The following is a 22,930-nucleotide window of genomic DNA, read 5'->3' on the forward strand; positions in this document are numbered from 1 at the left end:
GGAAATACCCCTGGAATGCCGTTCATGAATGGCAGCACAACAGGTCTAATCACCAGACTGACGTACGAATGTGCAATCAGGGTGCGTGGGATAACCACGAGAGTGCTCCTGCTGTCATACGAAATCGCATCCCAGACGATAACTCCAGATGTAGACTCATTGTGTCTAGCACACAGACAGTTTGGTTGCAGGCCCTCAAATGGACTCCTTCTACACGGCCTTCCCTGACACCGGGGCAGAGCCAGCATTTATCAGAAAACGCAGCAGACCACCACCCCGCCCTCCAATAAGCTTTCACTTGAAAACACTGAAGTCGCAAATGGATGTGGTTTGAGACCGAGGAATATGCGCCACTGGCCTTCTGGCTCAGAGCTGTTCCTGAAGTAATCGATTTGTAACAGTTCTTTGTCTCACTATGGTGCCAGCTGCTGCTCAAATTGCTGCTGCAGATGCAGTACGACGCGCCAGAGCCATCCGCCGAGCACAATGATCCTCTTTCTCGGTAATGCCACGTGGCCATCCGGAACCTGCTCTTCTTGCGACGGTACATTCTTGTGACCACCGCTGCCAGCAATTATGTACAGTGGCTGCATTCTTGCCAAGGCTTCGTGCAGTATCGCCGAAGGAACATCTAGCTTCTCGTGCCCCTATTACACCACCTCGTTCAAACTCTGTGAGGTGTTGATAATGGCGTCTTAGTTGTTTTAAAGACAGTGTTGACTAACGTCAACTCACCACATCCAATCTCACAGGTAACCAGTGCTCACGATCCTTACAGGGCATATTTAAAGCAAACCTGATTTGTGTCCTCACAGTAGCGCTACTAGCGCTACTGATGCGTTTGGCGCCAAATTTGAATAGACATGATCTTTCGCATGTAAAAACATGCCAACCAACTTCCATTTACGTCACACAACTCATTCTTGGTGTTCCGATTTTTCACCTGTCAGCGTATACCAAATTCTTTGTAAACTGATTCGAATTTATAACCATTGAAGTAACATCAAATATCCTGTCAATGTGTTAAGTTTCGTTTAGCATCTAAAATCACCATGATTGTTATAAACGACTTTGTCGTGCCGTGAGAACTTAGTTTTACAGGGCTACATGAGAGGTTTAGCAGAATCACGAAAATCATTTCTGGAAGTTCGTGAGGTTTCTTCTCATGACCCACATGCGAACGACTACGACGTTGCACGCTGGCCTCAATCTCCACATCGATATCATTGTTGCGTTTCACACCGAAGTGAGATGAATTATGAAAAACAATCCAACACTTCTTAGTACAGAAGACGATTTTCTTTTCCAGACAGACTTCGTGTCTTCGACAAGGTGACGAAACAATACTGGCCGATATTCCGCGGCTGGATGGGTCCGAGTGCCTCAATAAACGTCAGTAAACCAGAGCATATCGAGGTAAGCCATTATTCTACTGTCTCCAAATCCATCAAAAACATTTAACAATATAGACTTCTTTGAGTTACAGACCTACGAAACTAAAGGAAATCCGGCACAACGTCCTTGAAGTATCTGACAATTATATTCCTAACCCGTCTCCAGAGGAAGATCATTCTCTGAGCTTTTCGATTATTGAAACCTCTGACTTCAGCAAAACATTTCCTATATCTCGATTAGTTGAACCCTTACTGAACATAACTCCATAGAAAAATCATGAGAATGTTTCATGCCCGTTGACACCAGTCAGGTAAGATAAGATAAATCATGTTCTTTAATGTTTATTTTGCAAAAAAATAGCTGCATGTCACCAACAACGCAGCACAGAGAACCACGCTCTGTAGATCAAGCTGTTAGAGAGAGGCGACGACATAGGAAATGCTCAGCAGCCAACACAAGATAAGGCGGGTCGAGGTTAAGAGCCGTTTAAACTTTGTACACACGACCTCGATGTAGGTCTTTCACAGTAAGAAACAGCTTGGTCTTCTACTAACTCTGGTAGGAGTAACTGATATACGTAAGCCACAAGTTACTGTACAGTGTATGATAGAATGTATTTTGTACTAGTATTAGCCACTCTCTGGTACTAATGCAAACGGATATTAAGCTAGGTAACAAATCTTGTCCTGATTCCTCCTTTTGGAGATCTACGATGGGGGCAATAAAGCTATTGCTCAGAGTACGGCAAAACTAGGTCCCTAAATTTACCGGGAATAACGTCACCTTTGTTCCTGATATTACAATTTAAATTCTTTGAGCATGTTCGTTCAGCTTTGGTACAAACAGTATCAACCTGTAACGTTCTCACAGGCGCTTCTCTCAGTAGCTTCAACATCATTTCAGACTCAAAACGCTGAAGCAGTACTCTGTAACAGATGAGGTTCCTTTAGCAAATGCGCCGCACGTCACCAGAATTTCCTAAACAATATGGCACTCATCCACATTTAGTGCAAGTGATTTCACGTGCGTGTTCTCTCCATTTCATATCCCTTTGTAGAGGTATCTCCGGATATTTAAACAATGATACGTGCTCCATTAGTTTACCGTTATTGTTGCGGTCTGATAATGTCGGATACTTCCCTTATTTACTTTTATCACGAGGGCTACCCTTAGCGTATAGATGAAATGCTTCTAATAAATGTCTACCAAGATATTAAATTGATGCATAAGTTGGTAGCATTTTTATTTTGCTTCTTGGTATTCCGGTTACTATGGATTTGTATATCGATTATCATTTTTTATTTGTAGTTCACTGTTGCTATTTAAGTTTACATTTGGAGATAGTGAGTGGAGCTGCAGAGGCTAGAAAATGGAGTGCTAAATGGAGAAATCGGAATATTTCCGACGTATTCTACGTTTGTTTACGTGGCCATCTTCCTCAGCAGCTCTTAACATATGTTACTATTAGTTAACCGTCTTGAGCTCACTGCAATTTAATTAAAAAGAATTACACCAGATGCGTTTCGCTTTTATTTATAAAGCATATAACCGAAACAATAAATATTATAGAACAAAAACTTAAGACAAACAGTACACTTCCACAAGAATACAACAAAGAAGCAGTCAGGCTTCTAGAGATAAAACAGAACCGAACTACTTTCATTTCAATAATGTATTCTATTTATTAAGTGAAGAATAACCAGTGGGATCCCCAGTGTCTGGAACCATAGCAAACATATTTATGAACCATGTAGAATAGATTATATTTAACAAAACAGTGTCAAAAAGGTACAACATCCTATACTGGATAAGATATATGGATCTAGTGCCTGATAGATGAACCAAGCAATAAAATTGACCAGTTATGCGCAGACATAAATTCTCTTCATGATAAGCGACATTTTACAATAGAGAAAGAACAAAGTAGACAGTTAAATTAGTTGAAATCACCATAAAGATTCAAAACAACCACCACACATTTGACATACAACCAACAACAACAACAGACATAATTATACATGAGATGTCATAACACCCCAGTTCTCAAAAGCAGGCAGCACTTAGATACATGCTCCACAGACTAAACACAGTACCATTAGATACAGACAATTACAAAAAAGAAATGAGTACCATAATTCAAATAGCCACAAACAATGGATACAAAGAGAACTTAGTAACAAAAGTGAACAAGAAAATAAAAAAAGAGAAACAACGAACATCCAGCTGTCATCAACACAAGGGCAAAATCACACACAAACAAATACACATAATACAAGAATAGGAACAACACAGTGTTAAAGAAACAAAGTAAAAGATGGTACACATTGACATACAACCACAAATATATACACGGAATATTCATTATTTTTTTTAAAAAAAAAGCAAGGCTCAAAAATAGCCCACAGAACGAACAATTCAGTTTAGAAATACTTCCCGAAAACAATAGGAAAAACTGATCTATATAAGAAATCAGGAACATACCAACTGAAATCCAATACATGTGATAGAAGATACATAGGTCAAACCCGGACGACTTTTGACACCAGATACAAAGAGCATGGAAGTATAGGACAAATCATTCAAATTTTGCCGAACACTTGCACCAACACCAATATAAAATTGCAGCCAGAGACATAGACCTGGAAATCATAAGGATAAACAACAATAAAAATCTACACCTAACCTTACAAGAAAACTACCACATCCAAAAAACCGTAATAGAAGGGAAGCAACTCATAAATGTTGAAACCAGCTTGGCAAACCGCACAATATTTAAACTGACTGACCACTTAATGTAACGTTAAATATAGACATACAACCACAGTCGCCATTTACCTATACCATCTCCTCGCAGATTCTGTCCTATAATCACCTTCCAGGCCCATTCCCACTACCCCACCCCCACCCCACAAAAAAAGTCAACCACCTCCACTCCTTTCACGTCTTTAACTAAGATAAAACAATTCACAAATTTTCGCTAACTCAAAATAAAGTAGTAACATGTTGGCAACACACAACGTGAACGAAAACAGACATGAACGCTGTTAGTGTGCGGAATGAGAAACAGTTTACAATGTGAAGTGTAAATAATGCAGTGCAAGAAGTACTGCACAATGGCAAAAAGTGACAAGTGCAAATCTGAACCGAAGTCCTTTGACGTCAAGCACTGCTAGCTAGTTGGGATGCAGAAGAGTAGGTAAAGAAACAGCGTAAGTAACTTGCACGCCAACTTTACAAACGAAACGCTATTTTTAACCTAAAACAACCAAAAATGTACAAATATATGTCTACAATTTGCAGAACAACTACGGAAGATGATTTATAAATAAAAGCGAAACGCGACTGGTGTAATTCTTTTTACGTCAATTGCACTCAGTTCAAGACGGATAACCAAGGCAACCGACGTGTTCTGTTTGAGTTAACTAGCTTGGTGACAGCAGCGGCGGCAGTAGTCAGAAACATGTGCACATGCGCACCATGTACGGGGATAATGGCATTGGAGAGAGCGACGGCAAGAAAATGGTTACCTCGATTGAAGGATGACTATATTGACATTGGTGACTCTCCACGTTCAGGAAGACCTTCGGGGTTTGACCTCAATAATCCACGTCAGTGTACTCGAAATCTGACAAACTCGGTGACTGATCATTCCACCATCACCGCTGACATTTATTGTCAACAACTGAGAAGTCTTGCGGACGCAATCCAAGAAAAACGACCAGGAAGACGGCGTGAAGTTATGCTACTCCGCGATAACGCCCGTTTTCACCCGTTCCATTCTATATCGAATAATCTTCAAGCAAATTCCTTTCCAGATGAAAATGCGCTCCGACCACGGCTCCGCGGGTCCTTCGCCTCAAAACCACGTGATTAATACAGTCGTGGAATCGATAAGTTAGCCAGCGTTGGTAGACTGTTGTAAATAGTGGAGGAGAATATGTATTTGGTGACTAAAGGCTCTGTTATGTGTACCAATAACTTATGGAAAAACGCTACGAACGTAACGCAGCAACCTAGTTTATAAAGAAGAGTTTCAAATTGTTTGTTTGTAATGCATACAAATCAACAGTTTTGTTGCGATCATTATGAAATTTTGCAAATTTTACCTTCGAGACCAAATTTCGTAATCTGGCTTGAAACATACATGAATGCAATATATAAAGAGGAAACTTTGTTACCAAAAGTCTCTTAAAGTTGTTGGCCGATTTACAACAAAATTCCCAACGATTCCCTAATGGACATGTGGGCTTACATGGGTTACGTATCTTTTTAGTGTACGCAATACCTAAACATTTCGAGAAGTACTTGACCGATTTACTTCCAAGTTCTTGGTTGATATACATGAGATTTATACATTCAGATGAAAGAATAAGAAACATTAATGAAAAATTAAATTACTAACAAACGAAATATATCGTAGTAAACTGGGTGTAATTGCTACTGCGAGAATAAATTTACAGCGGCAATACCCGTCTTGGAGTGGTACCATCAGGTCGCGGGACGAGCGAAAGCTCGGGAATTTATCAGAAACATGATTACAAACCCCTATTAATTGATTAGTTGCCGTCATTACTTATGCAGTGGCGGAACAAAGCTGGCTTTAAAGAACCTATTGCCGAACATAATAGAGGTGACCATCATTACGGCGTTTGCCACAGGTGAAAACTTATTCATTCCTCCGCTGATACCTAGAGATTTAAATATGCCCTTCGATTTTAAGCAATTGCAGTTTTCCATGCGGCTTGCGTTCTGCACAGGTATCAACGAGGCACAGATCCAGTCACTTTTTGTGGCAGGTATCCGGGGCACCGCCTGTCACTGTAGCTAGTAGTAAATAAAGTAACTGAATTGTTGAAGCAAATTTAGTTGTAAAATCTACATCTTTGTAATGACAACTCAGATTTAAGAGTTTGACTTACTCTTAAATAGTTCACAAATTCCCTCGTTATAAAATTGACGCGCATGAGTCTTCAGCCAACCAGTGGCAGCGTCTTTAACTTCTTTGTCGCAGTCAAAGCGTTGGAAGCTTGGAAGCCATTTCATCTGTATAAGGAATTATAAATTACTTCGAGGCATATCTGTGCTGTAGATCGAATGTAAAAATCCTCCCATTTGGTCTGATACAAAATTACTTGCTTCTGCCGCATGGTGTGTAGCCGAGCGTCGTGCAGAAACATAACGCCGGTAATTAACACAATGACCTATTTAAATACCCTACTGCTTACTATAGAATCAGATTTAGCACGTACCACTTAGAACGACAGTTTCAAGTATCAGCTATATGACAATTGGGTGTGGTATACCTCTACACAGTCTTCTAAATGTAGAGCAACACCACACTTTTTACACTGCTATGCTCTTTCACTTCGTTTTCACTGCGACTACAGCTCGTCATTCGAAGCGCCTAGGTAAGAGACAGGGTCCCCTGCGCTGAATCCTTCCACGTTCTACAAAATTCACAAATCAGTTTCCTTTAGCGTTACTACAAAAGGCAGCCATAACCTTTCGGGCTAATAGAGCCTGGCGTCGTTCTTTTGTTTCTTGACCGAGGAAAAGCCCACGTCGAATCATCACTTACGATTCTGTTCAGTAGATCTTCTGCTTTTGCAACGTAAAGAAAAAAAAATTTAGACAATCAGTCATCGTGTGAGTTTTTCGTTTCCCAGAAATGAGTTTTGTATCGAATCGAGCACTGAACTTGTCGTCCCCTAATTGTTTGGACACTAACTCACGAAGAACATTCAGACAAACTGTGGAAAGTTGTCCGACAGTTTATATTTCGTGAACTCTTTCCTTTACTGTTTGCACCGGTGCTTTGGCGATTACAGATCTATTTTGCATCTGTCGACATTTGAGGCAAGCTCTTTTCAGTACATCAAACTGTTTCGTGTTTTCCCATAATTATTTAGCAGGTTTACTTGTCTGCGTGCCGCAGTGTCGTCGGCGAGCAGGCTGACAGTCAGCTGACACGTCTGATACAAAACTCATATATACTGAGAACATAAGCTTCAGGAATTCCCGACGTTTCTTTTTGCTGAGTGTTCACCATCAAGCTAAGCTGGAGGGCTTATGGAAGAAATGCAACCGTTTTTAATTTAATATGCCAAAAAAAACTTGTTTTAGAGCTGTGTGTTCTTTCCGTACTGACATAGCGCTATGACATTTGGATTTTAAACGAGTTTTTCAAAAGAAAACTTCGAGCAGTTGACAGAAACATAGAAAGGTGAATCCTTGATCTCACTAAGAAAGATCGGAAAGGAAGTGATGATCAACAACATGAGTTCGGGATATTGTGGAAGGGTGAAGGCTCTAAAATGGAAATGGATATGACATTTCGCACGAAGAAATGATGGAAGATATACGTAATACTACAGTGAAGTCTCAGAGATAGACGATCGCAAAGCAGACGACCAGACCGCTGGGAGAAGAAAGTCGCAAGCTTGAACTGATAGAGAACAGCAGGACACAGGGAGGTCTGGAAAAGGAAATTGAAATCGCATTTTTAGCTTAAAATTAAAGAGTTTAGACCTTGACAAGGTTGAATTAGCTCTAAAATAAATAAGATAGTTCTATGCTTCTGTCCTCACCAGTTCACAGAGTGATGCAAGAAGCTTAGTAGCAAGGACTCTTGTCGCTATGCTTACAGGTGCCATGACTCCAGTACAATTAGAAGCCACGAACATGCTCTTCACCATAAGGGTGTGATTTCCTACGTCAGAATTCATGATGAAGAAGGTGGTGGGGGGGTGGGGGTGGCGTCGGGCTACTTTTGCCCCGCTGTTCTCACACCATCTCAGTCAATTTATTTGGAAATAGCTATGGTTAAATGTCGGAACAGCTCAGCAGTGCCTTGAACATCTTTAAATCAAAATAAAAGTTCTGTATATGTGGTGTCTGTTCTTTCAGATAAGTCCGAAAGAACAGATACAATTTTGATTCTGCAGCCACTCTGAATCGAGATACAATTAAATGGAAGATATTATCTATCAGTGAACATTGAATTTTATATTTTGACCGAGCGGTTCTAGGACCTTCAGTCCGGAACCGCGCTGCTGCTACGGTCGCAGGCTCGAATCCTGCCTCGGGCATGGATGTGTGTGATGCCCTTAGGTTAGTTAGGTGTAAGTAGTTCTAAGTCTAGGGGAATGATGACCTCAGATGTGCTTAGAGCCATTTGAACCGTTCGAATTTTATAAATTTCGTAAGTTGAAAATTTGTGCTGGACCACGATTCGAACCTGGGCCTCCTGTATGCTGCGCAGATGTACTGACCACTACGCCATCCATTCTCAGTGGTCACGCCTCCTGTCAGACACAAATTCTCATCTTACACCACAGACTACTGATGTAGTGTCTGTGCTCTTTAGCCTCATTACAAATTTTCAACATGCCACATTCATGTAATTCAATGCCCACCGGCAGGTAGTGTCTTTAATTCCTTTGTGTCTTGTTACACGTATTGTGTTTCAGTTCTGTAACGCCAAAACTTGGAGCAGTTTAAGATCGAGTTAAGCATTTTGACTTGTACATAGTCGTTTTGTTATCTTAAGTGAGCTACGCACTTTCCATGAACTCCAGTACGACCTTTTCTTTTTCACAGAAAATCCTGGCGAGCAGCGAGCTTATCAGCAAGGCGGCCAATTACCGCTTCCTGTTCCCCTGGCTCGGAGAAGGCCTGCTGACAAGTGCTGGTGAGCTCTCCTGCTTTAACGTACGTATTCTGAACGATAATTACACTAACAGCCTCTCGTCTGAGGGTTCAGTTGCTGTGAAGAGGAACGCACGGTCGAGCTGGACAGGAACGACGCAGGAATCGGCCGTTTTCAGAAATCCGTTCCATTATATACATGAAACGATTTACTGAAATCGTGGAGATCCAAACTGGATCTTACGACGTCGAGTAACCAATGCACCATGTCAATCGGTATCATCTCTAAGTGAAATCGTTGCATGACCACTAGTTTCGTAAAAATAACAGGTACACATATGGCAGAATCTTCATGTACAAACGAATACTTACTTAAATTCTCCTGTCCATAACTTGGGAGGTTTTACGCCCTCCTCTTGTTGAGCAGCTGCTTGAGGTGGCTAATGTGCAACGTATCCTCATTGAAACTGTGAAGCTGTTATAAACTGTTAGTGGTTCAGTTCCTCCTGGTATCAACAGGGATTAAGTAGGTAGGTACGTTGATTGATTGATTCGGTGGAGCGGACCAGACAGCAAGGTCATCGGTCCCATCGCGTTAGGGAAGCATGGGGAAGGTAGATGGGCGTGCCCTGTCACAGAAACCATCCAGGCATTTACCTGAAGCGATTTAGGGAAATCATGGAAAACCTAAATCAGGATGGCTGGACGCTGGTTTTAACCGTCGTCCTCGAGAATGCGAGTCCATTATGCTAACTACTACGCCACCTCCCTCGGTAACGGGGATTACAGAGTCTCTGTCAGACATAGAATTTAATGAACCTAATTCACAAGAAGTAGAGAGATAAACAAAGAACTATAAACCTACCGTATATCCTCATTTTGTAAATATACAAGACGAATATAGAAAATTTTCAACAATCGTGTAGAAAAATGATTACTTTTTAATCAAGCGAAAGGAATGACTGACTTACGATGTGGATATAACACAACTGACCTTCTGCAGATGGTGAACGAGGATTATAGGGAACCTAGAAATGAATTATCACTTTCTCTACAGTTCATTGTTTTTGATAAAGCTTTGGGCTCAGTTTTAGTAAAGTCTGCGCTTTAAGCCTTTCGTATACGAAGAATGGAGGAAAATGAGGGCTTAACTTCCTATTGACAATGAAGCGCTAGTTCCGAATTCCAAAGGGTGACGAAGGAAATCATAAAAAAAAGAATCATCCCAACATATGCCTCGGAAAACCTACATCTGCACAGCCAGACGCAGTTTGAACCACCGCACTCCTGAGCGCGAAAATGGCTCTGAGCAATATGGGACTTAACATCTGAGGTCATCAGTACCCCTAGACTTAGAACTACTTAACTAACTCGAGGACATCACAAACATCCATATTAGGCAGGATTCGAACCTGCGCGGTAGCAGCCGCGGGCTTCCGAACTGAAACGTCTATAACCGCTCGACCACAGTGGCCGGCCCTGAGTGCGAACCCATAGACTTAAGAACTGTCCTGCCTTGCTCGGTTTGGGAAACAAGGGCTATAACATTTCATCAACTTACATCACTGTGGGGAAGATATATGCCCCAGTACATATTGAAGACAGTGAGGAATTCATAATTGAAAGAGAAGTCAAGAAAACTATTCTAAGGAATCCTATAGGACATTTCCAGATCTTTCAGTTAAGGAAGAGGAGTAGGAATAGATGTTAATGGAAGATACCTGAAACACAAGCGTTTTTCACATAACATTGTACTGTTTACCTCTTTGAAAATCACCAGTAGCAAAATAACTTAATAAAGGAAGTTTGAAATAAAATCAAAAATCAATAACAAGAAGACAAAAATAATGTATACCCAACATACCAAAAAGAAAATTGTATGAACGTCTATATATAAGAATCAATTTCCTGACCAACTCACTGACTGAGTGACTGACTGACTCACTCACTCACTCACTCATTGACTCATCCCTATCCAGCTCAAACCTCCAAGCATAGAAACTTAAAATGTGCACAGGGTGCTGATCTTATAGTTTAGGCATTATTTAGTAAGGGATTCTTTGAAATAATTATGAAAAATCCGCCTCGATTGCACAAACTACCTTGTGTTTACCTAGGTTTCAGCATGGGTAACCACGCCTTCTTCAGAACAAATATAAAACAGCTTGCCTAAATAGGCATAGTCAAAGGCAAAAATCAACATCTACAGTGGCAGTATGTTATTAAAATAAAATTAACTTTATATTAAGTTAACTTAAATATCAATTAATTAAATAATCTAATTATAGATAATTATATAACTGTTATTATAATTATTTATGGTAATCGAAGATATTATATTTAATATTATTAATTTTATTTATTATGTCCAATTATAATATTTAATATTAATCTACATATTACCATATACTTTATAATACAATAATTTATTTTAAGCTAAAACATAAGTAGCTATAATCCTTGGTAAATAAATGTATTAAAATAATCACTTAATAATAATAAAAAAACTAATAGGTATTTATATCTCATTAGATGTAGTATATTAATATAAATTATTTAAACGAAGAAAATACGCATAAATCGAAACAAATTAATTGAAAGTAACGTAAACAATACACAACCTAATTTATAAAAAAAAATTAATTTATATATTAAATAAATGAAGTGGCTGATTAAAGGGTTACCTTGATAGGGTAAATTAAGTAAATAAAAATTACCTTCATTAAACAAATTACATAAGATAGAATTAAACTACTTCCTTTAGTATCAAAAACTATTGTCCATCATGCACCTTAATATAAAAAGGTAAGCTAATCAAGTTAATGGGTTCATACCCCATTTGTAGAGGTATCAATCCTCTCCTTTTTAATGACCAACAATTCTACAAAATTTCTCTTCCTATCAACATTACTGATAGGAACGATCCTGTCCATTTCATCAAATTCCTGACTAGGGGTTCGAATAGGACTTGAGATCAACTTACTTTCATTTATTCTGCTTCTAACAAGAAATAAAAAATATAATGATAAATGAATCATCAATTAAATATTTTATTGTCCAAGCAATAGCATCGACAATACTATTATTTTCAATTTTGTTGAATCAAATAAAGTACCCAATAGGATGGGAAACAGAATTTATCCCCTGAATAATAATTAGATCCAGATTATTATTAAAGATTGGAGCTGCACCTTTGCATTTCTGGTTTCCAGAAGTCGTAGGCGCTTCAAGCTGAAATAACTGTTTAACATAATAATGTGACACAAAATTGCCCCAATAATGGTACTATCATAATGTATTCAACTAAGAACCTTTATTTGAACCATTATCATTTTAAGAATTATTATTGGGGCAATAGGAGGTTTAAATCAAGCATCTTTATGACAACTTCTAGCATACTCTTCAATTAGACAATTAGGGTGAATAATCAGATCCTCAACAGTCAGAGAATACATCTGGGAACTATACTTTATTATTTATTCATTACTAAGACTAATCGTAGTATTATTATTCAAGCAAATAAATTTATTCTTTATAAATCAGATCTATTCAGCTAGAAACAAAAAAACTGAAATTAAATTCATAATATTTTTATCCCTACCATCTCTAGGTGGTTTACCACCATTTCTTGGGTTCCTACCAAAATGAATTGTAATACAATCATTAATAGAAAACAACATAACAACCATTATGACTATTATAGTCGTACTAACTACAATTACACTTTATTATTACATACATATTAGATTCTAGGCTCTAATTATATCATATACTGAAAATTCATGATGTATAAAGATAAAGTCTCAAAAATCAAGAATTATTCTTCCTATAACCGTAATAATTTCAACGTTAGGATTGATTTCAACAGCTACCTTAATCTCATTGTTCTAAGGACTTCAGTTAATTAAACTAATAACCTTCAAAGTTAGTGAAACTTTACACCTCTAGAATTGCTGTCTAGAACCATAAATGAATGTAAGACCAGATTATGGCGAGAGAGAAAATATCTTATAAGTATATTTACAGTCTACCATCTAAAATTCAACCATCTTACTGCAAAAATGATTATTCTCAACAAACTGTAAGGACATTGGGAATTTATACTTTCTATTTGGAGCATGGACAGGAATAGTAGGAACATCAATAAGAATACTTATTCATGCTGAACTAGGCCAACCAGGATATCTAATTGGAGATGATCAGATTTATAACGTTATTATTACAGCCCATGTATTTGTAATAATTTTCTTCATAGTAATGCCTATTATGATTGGTGGATTTGGTTATTGACTTGTACCATTTATAATTTGTTCACCAGATGTAGCATTCCCATGAACAAATACTATACGTTTTTGATTACCACCACCCTCATTAACCCTTCTTCTTACATCTTCTATAGTAGATAACGGTGCTGGTACAAGATGAACAGTTTACCTCCCTCTAGCAGGAGCTGTTGCACATGGGGGTGCATCTGTAGATTAGCCATTTTTTCACTAACTACACGGGTGTATATAAATTCTTGGTGGAGTTAACTTTATTACAACAGCAATACGATCAGAAATCATAACTTTAGACCAAACACCTTTATTTGTTTGGTCTGTAGCTATTACAGCTCTTCTTCTTCTTTTACTTCCAGTTTTAGCAGGAGCCATTACTATATTATTAACAGACCGGAACCTAAATACATCATTCTTTGACCCTGCACGGGGGAGGGGGAGACCCAATTCTATAATAACACTTTCTCTGATTCTTTGGGCACCCAGAGGTTTACATTCTAATTTTACCAGGATTTTGTATTATTTCACACATTGTATGTCAACAAAGAGGAAAAATTGAATCATTTGGAATGTTAGGTATAATCTATGCCATGTTATCAATTGGATTAATAGGGTTTATTGTACGAGCACAACATACATTTACAGTAGGAATGGATGTTGACATACGAGCATATTCACATCAGCAACAATAATTATTGCTGTACCTACAAGAATTAAGGTATGCAGATGATTAGCTATATTATATAGAACTAAATTCAAGTTTAATCCACCATTATTATGAGCTCTAGGGTTTATTTTCCTATTTACTATTGGTGGATTAACAGTGTTAGTACTAGCAAACTCATCACTTGACATTGTATTACATGACGCATATTACGTAGTAGCCCACTTCCGTTATGTCCTATGTATAGGAGCAGTATTCGCTGTTGTAGGAGGTGTTATTCAATGACACCCATTATTCACAGGATTAACTATAAGCAATACATGATTAAAAATTCAGTTCACAATTATATTCATTGGAGTAAACTTAACATTCTTCCCTCAATACTTCCTAGGATTAGCAGGAATACCACCATGATATGCAGACTACCCAGACATATATACATCATGAAATGTAGTATCAAGAATCGGATCTACAATTTCTATTGTAGAAATTATTATATTCATTGTAATTATATGAGAAAGAATGATTACAAACTGAGCAATTATATTTAGAGCTAAAATAAGATGATCAACAGAATGAGTACAAGATAACCGACCTGCAGAACATAGTTACTCAGAATTACCAATTAATCTCTAGATTCTAATATGGCAGATTAGTGCAGTAGATTTCAGCTCTACAAATAAAGGTTGGACCTTTTATTAGAAAAAGCATCACTGGCAACATGATCAAATTTATTCCTTCGAGATGGAGCTTCACCATTAATTCTTCCATAATCATACTATGGTCATGTTATTATCAATTACAGTAATTGTAGGTTATGCCCTAAGTTATATACTATTTATTGCCTATACAAACCGAAAAATACTTCGTGGACATTTAATTGAAACCATCTGAACTGCACTACCAGCAATTACCCTAATTTTTATTGCTCTCCCATCACTATGACTACTTTATTTACTTGATGATTTAGTAAATGCAATACTCACAATCAAAACAATTGGACGACAATGGTCCTGAAGATATGAATATTCAGACATTATAGATGTAGAATTTGACACCTACACAACATGAGAACAAGATTTAGAAAACGACGGCTTTCACCTTCTAGCTATAGATAACTGAACAAGTATTAACAAGAGCATCAGATGTTCCTCACTCATGAGCAGTACCTGCTTTAGGGGTTGAAATTCATGCCACACCAGGTCGACTAAATCAAGGAACATTTACAATAAACTGTCCTGGACTATTTTTCAGCCAATACTCAGAAATTTGTGGAGCAAAGCACAGATTTATACCAATTGTAATTGAAAGAACTTCAGTAAATTGATTTATCAAGTGATTATCTAAAATAATCTATGGAGTTAGTTAAAATATATAACATTAGAGTGTCAATCCAAACTAACTAAACAATTAGTACACCTTGAAACATCAGATGACTGAAAGTAAGTAATGGTCTCTTCAACCAAACAATAGTATATAAACGACTACTTCCAATGGGGAAATTTAAATCTAAATCCCTCAAATATCTCCTCTCAGATGATTCTCCCTATTCATTATATTTTCAGCTACTTTAATTCTATTCAATCAAATAAACTTTTTCTCATTTAAACCTAACCTCATTAAAAGAGCAGAAAAAGAACAATTAAGATAAAAAATCTAAATTGAAGATGACAACAAACATATTCTCAACATTTGATCCATCAACTAATATCTTCAACTTGCCATTAAATTGAACTAGAACATTCTTAGGACTATTATTATTCCCACCAATTTTCTGGCTTACACCATCACACATTAATATTACCTGAAATAAATTAAACTTAAATTTTACACAACGAATTTAAAACATTACTAGGACCAAAACCATTTAATGGAACAACATTCATCTTTATCTCAATCTTTATTACAATATTATTTAATAATTTTATATAACTATTCCCTTATATTTTTACTAGAACAAGCCATTTAGCATTAACATTTGCAATCACTCTGCCTATGTGATTAAGCTTGGTAGCTCAGTTGGTAGAGCACTTGCCCGCGAAAGGCAAAGGTCCCGAGTTCGAGTCTCAGTCGGGCACACAGTTTTAATCTGCCAGGAAGTTTCATATCAGCGCACACTCCGCTGCAGAGTGAAAATCTCATTCTGGAAACATCCCCCAGGCTGTGGCTAAGCCATGTCTCCGCTATATCCTTTCTTTCAGGAGTGCTAGTTCTGCAGGTTCGCAGGAGAGCTTCTGTAAAGTTTGGAAGATAGGAGACGAGATACTGGCAGAAGTAAAGCTGTGAGTACCGGGCGTGAGTCGTGCTTCGGTAGCTCAGTTGGTAGAGAAGTTGCCCGCAAAAGGCAAAGGTCCGCACACACTTTTAATCTGCCAGGAAGTTTCATATCAACGCACACTCTGCTGCAGAGTGAAAATCTCTTTCTGGAAGATTTATAATATTTGGATGAATAAATGATACTAACACATATTTACACACCTTGTACCACAAGGAACGCCACCTGCATAAATATCATTTATAGTATTAATTGAAACAATTAGAAATGTCATTCGACCAGGTACACTAGCAGTATGACTAGCAGCAAACATAATTGAAGGACACTTATTATTAACCTTATTAGGAAACACATGATCATCTATAGGAATAAATTTAATTTCACTACTAATTAATGGACAAATACTACTATTAATTCTATAATCAGCAGTAGCTATAATTCAAGCTTATGTTTTCTCAATTTTAAGAACTTTTTATTATAGAGAAGTATACTAAACCTATGTTAACAACTCACTCAAATCACCCATTCCACTTAGTAGACTATAGAGCTTGACCGCTAACAGGAGCAACTGGAGCAATAGTCCTAGTATCAGGATTAGGAAAATGATTCCACACATTTAACATTAATTTATTCATGATTGGATTCGGAATTACTTTATTAACTATAATTCAATGACGACAAGATGAACCTATCATGGATTACATACGAGATTTGTATCAATAGGATTACGAAGAGGAATAATCCTATTTATTGCATCGGAAGTGTTCATCTTTGTATCATTCTTCTGAGCCTTCTATAGAAGAAGACTAGCACCATTAATTGAACTAGGAATATTATCACTGCCAGTAGGAATTCAACCTTTTAATCCTATAAAAATTCCATTACTTAATACAGCTATTCTTTTAGCCTCAGGATTAACTGTAACACAAGCATATCACAGCTGAATAGAATCTAACCACACTCAAGCATTACAAGGCCTATTCTTCACAGTACTATTAGGATTATACATCACAATACTTCAAGCATGTGAATATTGAGAAGCCTCTTTCACTATTGCAGATGCAGTATATGGATCAACAATCTTCATTGCAACAGGGTTCCATGGACTACACGTCATTATTGGGGCAATCATCTCAACAACATGTTTACTTCGACACTTAATAAACCAATTCTCACCAAGACACCATTTTGGATTTGAAGCAGCAGCATGATATTGACACTTCATAGATGTAGTATGATTATTCTTATATGTTTCTGTTTATTGATGAAGTAGGTAATTGTTTTTCTAGTATAAATAGTACATTTGGCTTCCAATCAGGAAGCTTGAGATAAATCAAGAAAAACAATCTTATTCCTATCTACAAGAATTTTTATTAGATTTATTATTCCAATAATTGTTATAATCTTTGCAACAACGTTATAAAAAAATTAATCAAAGACCGGGAAAAAGATCACTATTGGAGTGTAAGTTTGATCCAGAAAGATTAGCATGAATACCGTTTTCCCTTCGATTCTTCTTAATCGCAGTATTTTTCCAATCTTTGATGTAGAAGTCGCACTAATTCTACAAATTATAATTATTTTCGAAACATCAGACATTATAATCTGAACAGTATCTACAATATTTTTTATCTTAGTCCTACTAGGCTGACCATATCATGAATGAAATCAAGGAGCCTTACAATGAGCTGAATACAGGGTTGTAGTTAACTATAACATTTGAGTTACATTCAGAAAGCATTGATATAACCAATCAATCTTAAATAGAACAAGAAGCGAAATATTGAAGTCAGTTTCGTCCTGAAAGATTGGTAAATAATATACCCTTCTTCTTATTAATTGAAGCCAAAAAGAGGTGTATTACTGTTAATAATATAACTGAACGATAAAGTTTCAATTAATGAAATATAAAGCCAATATGAAAGCTGCTAACTTTTTATATTAGCGGTTAAACTCTGTTAACATTTCTAAAATTTATATAGTTTAAACAAAACATTACATTTTCACTGTAAAAATAATATATTCATATTTATAAATATATAAAAGTAAAAAAATGCTTACTTAACATCTTCAGTGCAATGGTCTAATTATAAGCTATTTAAGTATAAAAATAGCAACATCACTAAAATAAACATTCAAAACATAAAAGTTAAAAGATAAATCTTAAAGTTAGAATCATATCAAACTTGGATATAACCACTTAAATAAATAAATAATCTGTATGAACACTTGCCACCAAATAACTCACCTCGACCATTATCAAATGATTTTGATGAATAATAACCCAACTTTAAAGGAATATATCTAACAAACTTAGTTGAAAGTAAAGGTACAAATCATGTAGAACCAGCAAATCCAACAAAAGAAACATACTTAAAGAAAATGAATTATGAGGAAAATAAACTTAGAAATAAGATAACATAATAAGCATCCAAAACAACAAATATAATCGTAAAAAACTTTAAACAATAAGGGAAAGCAATCACATGAGGAATAGGGAAAATCAAGCAAGAAAACAACGACTACCACCAAAAACATCAACAAATAATAAACCAATCATCCCTAGTGAAATATAATTACCCTTAATATCAAAAGAAAATCTAGAATAAAAATTATTATCCCCAGATATTGAATAATAAAATACACAAAAAGAATAAGAAGCAGTTAAACCGGTAGAAAAAAATAACAAAATAAAATTAAACAATTAATTCAGCTTAAACAAACCATTTCAAGAATCAAGTCCTTTGAATTAATCCAGCCAAAAAGGTATACCACACAAAGACAAACTAGAAACATTCAAACAAACAGAAGTTAAAGGTATAAATTTAACAACTGAGCCCATTAATCCTGAGAATCCTTTAAATTATGTATTATTGAACCTGCACACATAAATAATAATGCCTTAAATAAAGCATGAGCCAATAAATGAAAGAATGCAAGCTTTGGATAACCTATGGCCAAAATTGTTATTATGAAATCAAGTTGACTTGGTGTAGAAAGAGAGCAATAATTTCCTTTAAATCAAATTCGAAATTAGCACCCAATCCAGCCATAAATATAGTTATGCAACCAATTAAAAATAAAAATCAACCACAATTATATTGGTCTAAAACGAATCAATACATAAACTCCAGCAGTAAAGAGAGTAGAAGAATGAACTAAAGCAGAAACAGGAGTAGGAGCAGCCATAGCAGCAGGAAGTCAAGAACAAAAGGAATTTGAGCTCTTTTAGTTATAGCTGCTAAAACAATTAATATAGTAATAAGCTTTATTTCAAAAGAATTAGAAATAAAATCATAATAATAAATACAATTCCAACCACCAAAATTTAATATTCAAGCAATAGAAATTAAAATAGCATTATCACCAATACGATTAGAAAGAGCAGTTAATATACCAGCACTGTAAGATTTCACATTATGATAATAAATAACTAAACAATAAGAAACCAGACCTAAATCATCTAACCCTAACAAAATTATAATCATATTAGGACTAATAATTAGAAACCCTATAGAAAGAATAAATATTAAAACAATAGTGATTAAACGATTTATATTTTTTTTCTCCTCACATATGATCCTCTCTATAGTAAATCACCAAAGAAGACATATACATAACAAAAGGAATAAAAGTAAGAGATATTCATTCAAAAATTAGAGTTACAACAACTATAGAGCCATTCAAATTAAAAAGATCATATTCAACAAAAACTCTATAATGAATTATTAAATAATAAATTCCTAAAATAAAAATTATAGTTATCGAAAAGAACAAAGAAAAAACCTCAACAACAAATAGAAAATAAGATGAAAAACTTCATATCATTGATTCCACAAAACAATATTTTAAATAAAAAAAGTAAGCAATTTATACAAAGAAATACTCACCCTTCAAACAAAGAATATTTCAAGGTAATCAATGCAAAAGTAAAAGATGATATTCTCGTCAATAATCAAGAGAATAAGTATAAACCTCAGAATAATAGTTTCTATGCTGAGAATAAGAATATATTTATAAAGTATAAACAGCTCTAAGAAAGACAAAAAGGTTATAGCAAAAAATCTAAAAGAAAATCAAGACATAATTCTTTTTAATAATCTAACTTCACCTACGAAATTCAATGATGGAGGATCAGCCATATTTGATGATCTTAAAAGGAATCACCATAGAGCCATTCTAGGTGGCTCTGAGCACTATGGGACTTAACATCTGTGGTCACCAGTCCCCTAGATTTTAGAACTACTTAAACCTAACTAACCTAAGGACATCACATACATCCATGCCCGAGGCAGCATTCGAACCTGCGACCATAGCAGTCGCGCGCTTCCAGACTGAGCGCCTAGAACCGCTAGACCACCGTGGCCAGCGAGCCATTCTAGGTATTAAATTAATTATACCCTAGTTAATTAATAATCTTGGTCTACCTAAACATTCATAAACAATATTGGACTAACAAAACAATCCAAAAGAGCACAAACTATGACCAACCACAAAAGAAAGTGAACCTACACAACCCCATCAATTTATAGTCATCAATCCACCAATAACCTTTCTTATATGAGCGACAGAAGAATATGCAATTAAAGGCATCAAATCAGCCTGACAACAACATATAAATCTAACAATAATTCCACCAGATAAACCTAAAGACAATCAAAAATAATTGAACCTTAAGCCCAAATAATAAATAACCAACTAAATTTAATAAAACACCAGCAAGAATTATTCTACCTGAAATAGGGGCCTCTATATGAGCCTTAGGAAGCCATAAATGAACCAAAAATATTGGCATTTTAACTGAAAATGCGAAAATTATAAATACATAAAATATAAATTAATAACAACAAAATCAACCAATAAGGGGAAATTTAAAGTGTTAGAAAAATTATACACCTTAAGTAAAACTAACAACAAAGGCAATCTAAGAACCAAGGGATAAAAAATTAAATAAACACCAGCCTGAAAACGCTCAAGTAGATAACCTCAACCTAAAATCAAATGCAAAGGAGGAACTAATCTAGCCTCAAAAAAAATCAAAAGAAAGAAAACTTAATCTAGCAAATAAACAATGAAGCATAATTATTAAAATTAAAAACATAAAAACAAAAAAATTATAATGATAAGAACTTTAATAAACCGAACCTCTAGCAAGAATGATTAAAGAAAAAATTCAAAAACTGATCAAAATTAAACTACAAGATAAATAATCAATACCAAAATAATATCTAATTATATTTAAATCAACATATGACTATACATAAATTATAAAATCAAAACTTTACAGAAACATTAAAGAATGAACCAATCACCAAAAATTATTTAATAAACAAAGAGGGATCAAGGAAATCGTTATAAATAAATATGTTAACATACAGATAAGCCAAAAGAAATAAGACACCTAATTTCAATAATAGTTTTCATTATCCTTCAAACATTCCTAGTTTGATTAATAACAGGAACAATAATGGAAAGCTATTGACTATCATATATTGTATTCCTAACATTTCTTGGTGGTATATTAGTTCTATTTCTTTATATTACAAGAATCGCATCAAACGAAATATTTCAACCTAAATCAATTACCATAATTATCACCTTAATGATATGAGTCTTTATTATATCAACAGTAATTATCCTAGACATAACAATATTTATAGACTTCTTCAAAAATACCGAAACCATAATAATTGATAAGTCAATCAATTACCACGAAATAACAGTATAGATAGAAAAATTATATAATAGACCAACATTTATTACTACAATAATAATAATAATAATAATTTATTTATTTTTAGCACTATTAGTAGTAGTTTAAATTAATAATATTAACCAGAGGCCTATTTGTAAAATAAGATAATTTATTAATGAATAAACCCTTACAATTAAGACATCCGTTAATTAAAATTATTAACAACTCTTTAGCTGATTCACCTGCACCAACAAATATTTCATTTTGATGAAATTTTGGATACCTACTAGGATTGTGTTTGGTAATTCAAATCATAACTGGACTATTTTTACCTATACATTATACATCAAATATTGAAATGGCATTTAGTAGTGTAGTATACATCTGTTGGGACATAAATAACGGTTGAATTATTCGTACTTCACCCGAAAAATGGAGCATCTATATTTTTTGTTTGTATTTAATTGCATGTAGAATGAGGAATTTACTATGGATCTTATATACACACACACACACTATATATATATATATATATATATATATATATTGTGTGTGTGTGTGTGTATATATTATAGGATACATTTTACCTTGAGGCCAAATAACATTCTGAGGTGCAACAGTAATTATTAATTTACTATCAGCAATTCCATACTTACGAACAGATTTAGTTCAATGAATGTGGGGAGGATTTGCTGTTCATAATGCAACATTAAATCGATTCTTTACATTTCATTTTGTATTATCATTCATTATTACAGCTATAGCAGCAATTCACTTATTGTTTCTTCGTCAAACAGGGTTTACTAACCCGTTAGGGCTGAAGAGAGATATAAAAAAAATCCATTCCACCCGTATTTTACTTTCAAGGATTCTATCACATTTGTATTAATGACATATTATTAATTATATTGTGTTTAATTAACCCATACCTTCTAGGAGACCCAGATAATTTTATACCTGCCAATCCATTAGTAACA

At 35.3% G+C, this 22,930-nt stretch overlaps 1 protein-coding gene across 1 annotated transcript in view; it reads left to right on the plus strand.

The window, feature by feature from the left end:
* Positions 1-22,930, plus strand: part of LOC126198783 (cytochrome P450 4C1-like) — a 94,349-nt gene that overhangs the window by 11,739 nt on the left and 59,680 nt on the right. The window contains exons 2-3 of the mRNA XM_049935349.1: positions 1,310-1,416; positions 8,995-9,085. Coding sequence (XP_049791306.1) covers positions 1,310-1,416; positions 8,995-9,085 — 198 coding nt within the window. The remainder of the gene's footprint in view (positions 1-1,309; positions 1,417-8,994; positions 9,086-22,930) is intronic.

The sequence above is a fragment of the Schistocerca nitens genome, chromosome 8, assembly GCF_023898315.1.
Source record: "Schistocerca nitens isolate TAMUIC-IGC-003100 chromosome 8, iqSchNite1.1, whole genome shotgun sequence".
Lineage (NCBI taxonomy): Eukaryota > Metazoa > Arthropoda > Insecta > Orthoptera > Acrididae > Schistocerca > Schistocerca nitens.